Below are 7,843 nucleotides of genomic sequence, written 5' to 3' on the forward strand. Positions count from 1 at the left end.
GGTCCCGGGTCATCATCAGGCCGCGCTGTACTGCCGTGAACTGCTGGTATTAAGCCAGATAGGTCGGCGATCTTATTTCAGCAAATCTCTCGATGCTTATTTGGGGGAGTAAATAAATGAGGCGTGTTTAAGGAGTGCAGGCCTGAGCTGGGAACGTATTTTCACCTTCGCAGGTCTGGTGCAAAGTGTTCTCCAACAGAGGGTGCCTCTTTACCACCTGACCCTGTTCGGAGTCGCGCTTACCTGTGTAGGCTTGGTGGCATGTGCTTTCGCACCGGACATCGTATGGATGGCAGCGCTGTACGGCGGCGTGTACGGTAAGCGCGCGTGTGCATCGGGTATTCTATTCATTGAGAACGATAGGGAAAAAAATCCTGACTAACATGAAGGGCAATGTCCCGAGTTCGTTCACTTGATGAACAGATGCACCAATTCTACACCACAACACCACTAGATACACCACAACTACGGCCACGGATGGCCTTGCCCTAGTCACCTGTTAGAATGCACTGTACCAAGCAGGCTATGCATTAGAACACATCATAATTTGGTATCAAAGGTCGCCAACACAAAGAAACAAGTGGACAACCAGTTCTGTGGAAGCCCGCAAGGTGAGGCAAAACTCATTTAAGAAAAAAACTTGTAATCCACCCGACTTCGCAGGCCAGGACGAACTCCAGACCAGGGTGAATTTTTCTTGAACTGCGAAACGTTCTTTTTGAGAAGTTCGTTTGGGCTTCATTTGTAAGTTCGTGCTACAAGTCGGGTGGATGACATTTTTTTAACTTCTTTTCCTCTTTCACATAGTAGGAAATCCTATAAGATACAGTGTGACATCAGTAATCTTTCCTGTGTGGTGTCATCAAAACGTCATTACAAGCGTGTTGACGCAGAGGCAGGTTTGTTAATATTCAGTGTTGGGTAGGTGAACCGCGCCTTGTTACCGAAATGTCAATAGAGTATAGATTTGATGCTGCTGGAATCAATTTACTGCAAACGTCACTTGTATACCCACCCAGGAGCCGGTGCCGGGATCTCTATGATCAGCCTTTCACTCTACCTTCTACTGTACTTCGACAAGTACCGTGGCACCGCCACCGCCTTTAAGTACTGCGGCTGGGCAGCGTCGGGCATTGTCGGACCCTCCTTGATCGGCTACGTTGCCGAGAACTACGGCGCCCAGGGAGCTCTTCTTCTCGTCGGCGCGATGGCCATGCACGCGGTGCCACTGGTCATGCTGCTGAGCGATCCGCAGCCCGTGACCATACCGACGTGGTGCGTTAGAAAACGGGCGGAGGCCTCCTCAGTGCCTGCGGCACCGAATGGACTGCAAGGTCTAACCAAAGGGGCTCACCTGACACCAAAGCGACGACTTCTTACGGGCAGCCTAACTAGGCGATGCGCGACGAATGAGGAAGCGAATAAAGAACCCGCGACGAAGGACAAGGCGTGGGAGAAGGAGACGGCGAAACGCGACTCAGTCAGAATCCTGGTGACGGACGTCACGAAGTTGGACGTGACGAAATTGCGCATCCCCAATGGCTCGCCACGTGCGAACTGTGTCGCGAAGAAGCGCGTCGGCGCCAAGCAGATGAGGGTCGACTCACCCAGTCTGCTGGCGCACTATGCGACACTCTTTCGGTCGCCCATGTTTTACGTGCTTCTGATACCCTTCATGACGATCGACTACATGCTGGCGATGGTGGACACCACCATCGTCGAGTACGGAATGGACAAAGGAGTGGCGACTCTGAAGGACGCCAAGCAGCTCCAGACCTACACGGCTGTGGGCCAGCTGGTCGGTCGCATGGTGGTGCCCTTTGTCTCGGACAAGATCGCGAGCAGTCGCTGTCCGTTCACGGCCGGGAGCCTTGCTCTGGCTGCCGCCTGCCTGCTCCTGATCTCTCGCGTTCAGGATTTCACGACACTCGCTGCCCTGACCGCCGTAGTCGGCGTGTGCGAAGGTTACCTGCTGTGCATCAAGGGTGTGCTCATCGGCGACTACTTGGGCGTGGAGACCCTGGCGGCTGTGTGTGGCCTGCTCGGAGTGGCCAGTGTCCCTGCCTTGTTGAGTGCGCCGTCCATCATAGGTAATGCATTTGCTGTAGTGTTCGTTGTTCTTTTTTTTAAGCGACAGCTCTCTACGATTTGTGCACGACGTGTTTCGCCGAGTCAATGCGCCGAAGAGGACGAAGCGGGGGGAGTGTTTAGTCCAAATGATGTGATATGGCGCGAAGCTCATATCGCGGAAAGGTCATGTCACGAGAGTACTTGGGAACAGAGCAGGAAAGACGGCCCAAGAACAGGCAGCAAGGGCGCTTGTTGTTAGTTCTTGTCCAGTCTTTCTGCATTGTCCTCAAGTATCGACGAAGTGAAGTTTCGCATAGTCTAATTTTACAAATTGCCCATTCCTCGTTCCGCATTAATATTTACATAGCTGTTGAAGCCGATGTTTACCCTGAAACCTATACAACTTTTGTCGACTTGGTGGGCATTCAGGCGCGCCAAGCCTCTTCCATACATGATACTGCCTCAGGAATTTACAGGTTCATCGCGGAATATTGTTGGAGAATTTCAGGTGGGACGGGTGTATTTTGAGAATTCAGACGGGTGTAGCGTACGTGGGATCTGTGTAGCTTTCCGGCCTCTTGGTAAAAAAAACTGCAATCTCGCGCCTCTAGAGTGTTGTACCGAGACACAAACGGTAGGAAAATGTAGATATCAACGAGACAAAAAGCGAAAATTAGTCATCGCAGAGTAGGTAAAATTAACAGTACAGGCGTAATTAACGCCCATACAGTAGAACATTACCCGCATGACATCATAGGCGGCACTTTCGGCCCACCATTCCTCTTGGTCAGAAATAAAAATCGAGCAACACATGTATGCGCTATCACAGAATTTTTTTTTATTTTTCACACGTATTCCTTTAACAAAGACTCCACTAACAGTTCTTGACAGTCATGAAGGAAGCTTTGTGGTCGGAGAAATAGACTGATATATGTTCGACTTGGTACACCAATGCTTGATTCTCAAAGACGAGATCTATACAAGTGCCTCGCGAGGTTGTCACAGCCGTGGGACGCGTTACGAGCGAGAGGAACGGGATGTTCTCCCGCATAAGTGTTAGGAAATTGCTGTTTGTCTTTATGTCAACATTAAAGTCCCCCACTACTAACATCGGTGTGGATCGATGGACGGTTAATGCGAGTTGCAGGAAGTGCACGACGTCTTTCGTGAGTGCGGTAGGGGCGTAGTAGGCAGCTACTACCAGCAAGCCGTTGGGCAACTTTGCGGCGCACAGTTCGCCAACTTCAAAGTTCGAGCCGGCGCTTTGACAACCGGAGACACGCAGGAAGGGGTGGGAGGGGGTTGTCAGCCAAAGTCGATGCGAATGAAGACAACGTTAGTGCAGATGTGCGTAAAAGAGGTACTTAGAATTCTCGAGATATGAATAAAAAATAGAAAAAGCACGAAAATGCAGTTTCTGACAACGCAACGAAATACATAACGCAAATATTGCAACGACATCATGCAATTATGCAACATGACATGACCCTTACTGTCCCAATATATATATATATACCACGTACGTCCACCTTGTCTTCTTTTGTGTCGACTTTAGTTGAACACATCTTTCTTTTCTCTCATGAGTTTACAGCATGCGCGCTAAACTGCGCAGCTTCAGTGACACATGCAAGGCTGAGAGCCTCACTTATTTGTGATTCAGCATGCTTAGTTCATGTCAGGTGTTTTGGTGTTAATTGATTTTGGACACTTTGGCCAAGGCTTCTCGTAGTGCAGTGGCGGCCGTCATCGGTGCCGTCAACATGGCCAGCGTGAAATAGTCAAAATTTTTACTTGCCTTTGTGCGGCACATATTTATGGTAGTGTAGTTTTACCAGACGTGGTTTATCTCTGTTAATTACGTCGATGCTGGCTGCCCCAAAGGCCTGCTTAAAGCGGTCGCTGGAGGCCTGCTAAAGAAGCCAGCTGCCTCAAGAGCATGGTTCATGAAGTAGAAAATAATAAACCGAAAGGGATAATTTTGCCGTCGTGCCTCATGTACACGGTCTAGCCTACAAACTAAAGAAGGTAGCCGGAAAAGAAGGCGTCACGGTTTTATGTTTAACACCAAACCAGCGTATTCAATCTGTCCACAAGTCACGAATGACCAGAAAAATACGCAATGTATAAAAAAACACTAGAACAAGTGAGCTGCCTGCATGAAAAGGGTGATCTACAATATAGCTTCATCATGTGGCATGTGATACATAGGACAAACAGGCACATGTCTGGATGACAGGACAGCAGGGACATGACAGAAACATGCAGCGCCTTGGTAAGGCACCATCACCGGGCTTCTGGCTTTACATCATCGGCATTACCATTACACCGTAGAATTCCATGATAACAAAGTTTTAGAAAAAAGCGAACACACGTTGATGAGCGAAATTTTAGGTGTCACGCATTGACGGAAGCGGCAAATCATGAATGATTGCACTATGGATACTACTAAGAGAAAAAAAGAAAAAAATATCACCAACGATTACGACACACCCTTACGCGAAATTTTAGCGCAGCTCTATACGTGTTTTCGTTTCGCGATACAATGGCTGGCACGAGACAGTGTACCGCACGAGAGAGATTGTCCAGTGCGGTACATTGTAAACGGAGAGAAGTGTGCCGCGACTGCCTCGCTAATCGGGAAACCGTGGGCGCGATTCATAGCAGCCACCGCAGACAGACATGCAGACCTCATGCAGACCTTTGTTTCCATATATATATCTATGGTATCGCTGGATGCGCTCGCCGCATGCCGTCGGTGAACAGACGACGGCGCGCTACTTTGGCGATATCTAGTAGCGGTCGTCGCCGCAGAGCCTGCCTTGCGTGACTCTACACTTCTCAGGCTTTCGGCATGCCTTCATCCTCCGCTTTCCGCCTCACGGCTCCGCTGCACCCTCCTCCTCCGCGTTCCTCCTCACGCTCTGTTCGATATCACCGTCTTTCATCCCCCGTTTCATCCCCCATGTTAGAGATAAGGTAGCAGACAGATACACAAAACTGCGTTGTGGTTCACAGCACAACGCCGCGATGTCCCGCGGTGATCAGGTTCGACTTCCTACAGGAGTAGGATACTATTGTCAGTTATTTTTGACGCCCCGCTGATAATTGGCCGGTAGTCACGTTCAGACGCTGGAGGACTCCATGTAGCCCTGCATTAGCAGGGATTTTGCGTAGAACTCACACATCCATTGGGATTTTTAGGACTGAGAAGCTCATTAATGAATGCTGAAGAAGCATGCCTGACCCCGCCGATCATGCTACTTCATTTGGGAATGTAGAGAAAACAAGTGATACGCACATTGCACGTCACAGACAGACTACATACACAATATACGCACGACTCAACAAACAAAGTAATTGAAAGATATCGTTTAAACCACCGACTCAAAGTGTGATTCGCGCACTCAGTGTAATCAAGTGCAGATGTTTGTTTTAAATCACGTCGATGCGCATACTAGCGGAGAAGAATTTTGTATGGTAGGGAAGCCGTCCTTAAAGGATTTTTAATGCTTCGCTAAGATTGCTTTTATATCTAGGAATGGACACTTAATATGTAATAAACACGACTCGCAGGAGCCAGATCAAATGGAGGAATTTCGAAAATATGTCTTTAGAAAGAATAATCCTGGAGTAACATCATTCGCATACGGTGTTGTCTATTGAATCTCAATTTTCGACCAGATGAAACGGAGCGCTGTGCGTTCCAAGTCTACCCAAGCAACACTAGTCGTCTAATAATGTTCGCAAAAGGGACGCAGTTGGAATTTATGGCGTTTAATTTACACCTATACGATTACTGTAGTGATCGTTGCATTAAGATGAGCCCTTTGAAAATGGTAATTTCTTCTAAAGGGTACTTGGTTACATGTTTTTCTGCCCTTGTTGCGGTGGTGCCATTATATGACGGTGTCCTAAAGCACTAGGAAGGCCAGAAGCAGACTTGGGCATGTGTCTCTATGAGGCCCTTCTAAAGATGGTGGGTTCATAAAAGTTCCGTTTTCGGACGACCAAGCCCAAGTATGAGCTAATAATGCATGACATCGCCTGCGACTGTAGGCATTATGAAACTCCACATCGCTGATAATTGCTTCGGTGATACATTGTCGCAAGATAAGTGAAAAAAAAAACATTCTGCATGCAATGGTCGCATTGTTCATTGTCTCATTATTGCGTTTCACCTTCGCAGGTTTTTTCAGAGATGAACTGGGTTCGTACGACAAGTTTTACTGGATGCTGGCAGGTGTAAGCCTCGTCTCTGCCAGCGTCATGTGCTGCATAGCGGTGACAGACAGAATGCACAGGAAAGCATGGGACGTACACATTCCCAGCAGGAAACCGCCAGGAGAGATTGTAGAAACAGCCGAAGAGACAGAGAGATCTGCTCCAAAGGACCATTTGCCATCGTATCGCCTAGCACAGTCTTCCACTCGATGTTTCAAGCAGGCGCAAGCAGCTCAGGTGTGACACCCATGGACGCCGAAAGCTGTGATCGGGCTAGCACCACGCTAAGACAACGTTATGTGTCATCGTGATAACTCTTACATGATAATCCGTGGCTTAGGCATACGGAGCTTACCGAGTACCTGAAAAACTGCGAGATTCGTTTCGAACTCTCGCACAAGAGATATCATGCGCCTCTGGAATTTCCGCACAATGCTGTAGGATCTGAGACCCCGTGACACCAGGAAACACCCATAAGTGGTATAGTACCGGTGCTCATTGCTCAGGGCAAATTTATAAGAGCTATTTGCCTACAATAACTGCATATGTTTTTAAAAATGAAGAACAAACTTACGTTGAAAACAAGAACGTATTCGAAATCAGCGGCCAGTAAAACAAAACATCGGGTGAGATCTCGAATTTGTAGCACATGTAAAGATGATGGCGTTGAAAAAATTTTCGCGAACTGTTTTTATGCTTACCAAAATCAGCGATCGTATTGTCAGACCCCGTTTGCATAAGAATAATATCTTTACGAAGACACTGGCCTCCTTAACAAGCACTGCATATCGCACTGATTAGTCACACGATGGAACTACGACTTCATCCTATAATTTGTAAATATTAGAGCTTGTATATTATTTGTTATATTCTTTTGCATTCTGTGTATTCTCATCTGTGTATATGCTCACCACAGCCCACATCACGGCCACTCGTGAGTGGTTGCGACTTTGTTCACAAACCCACTGTGATGCGACTTGTCTTTGCCTTTTATACTTATATGCTTACGTATAAATATGTTACATATGTTACATACATATGTATATGTATGTTCTAACTACATTAAAAGAAACCACGTGTATATATATATATATATATATATATATATATATATATATATATATATATATATATATATATATATATATATATATATATATATATATATATATATATATATATATCCTGGTATGTTGTTGTGGGTGCTATGCGAAACGGAGTAGCTGTCACCATTACAGGTTGACTACATGTCTTTCTTTACATTTCATTTCAATAGAGAAATAACATTGCTCAAAACACATTTGTTTCTTACGGCTAGAAATAGAGAAGAATAAATTGTGAAACATAGAATCAAATTATTTTTAATAATAATTCTTCATTACCCAATAATGTAGGTGCTACTGGGAAAATAAAATAAACCGCAATATGCGCAAGCTAAGAAAGTGTTCACTGACGTTTACTTCATATAGCAGTGTAATTTGTGGGGCGTTTGTTATCGACACATTTGTGATAAGGAACCATTGAATGACCTTGTGCAACTTTATTGCGCACA

General features: G+C 46.4%; 1 protein-coding gene across 1 annotated transcript in view; it reads left to right on the forward strand.

The window, feature by feature from the left end:
- Window positions 1-7,362, forward strand: part of LOC135897393 (monocarboxylate transporter 9-like) — a 37,391-nt gene extending 30,029 nt beyond the window's left edge. Inside the window, exons 4-6 of the mRNA XM_065426003.2 lie at window positions 174-317; window positions 1,020-2,090; window positions 6,257-7,362. Coding sequence (XP_065282075.2) covers window positions 174-317; window positions 1,020-2,090; window positions 6,257-6,534 — 1,493 coding nt within the window. The 3' untranslated portion in view covers window positions 6,535-7,362. The remainder of the gene's footprint in view (window positions 1-173; window positions 318-1,019; window positions 2,091-6,256) is intronic.
- The last annotated feature ends 481 nt before the right edge of the window (window positions 7,363-7,843 follow it).

Source organism: Dermacentor albipictus, chromosome 2, assembly GCF_038994185.2.
Source record: "Dermacentor albipictus isolate Rhodes 1998 colony chromosome 2, USDA_Dalb.pri_finalv2, whole genome shotgun sequence".
NCBI classification, from domain to species: Eukaryota; Metazoa; Arthropoda; class Arachnida; order Ixodida; family Ixodidae; genus Dermacentor; species Dermacentor albipictus.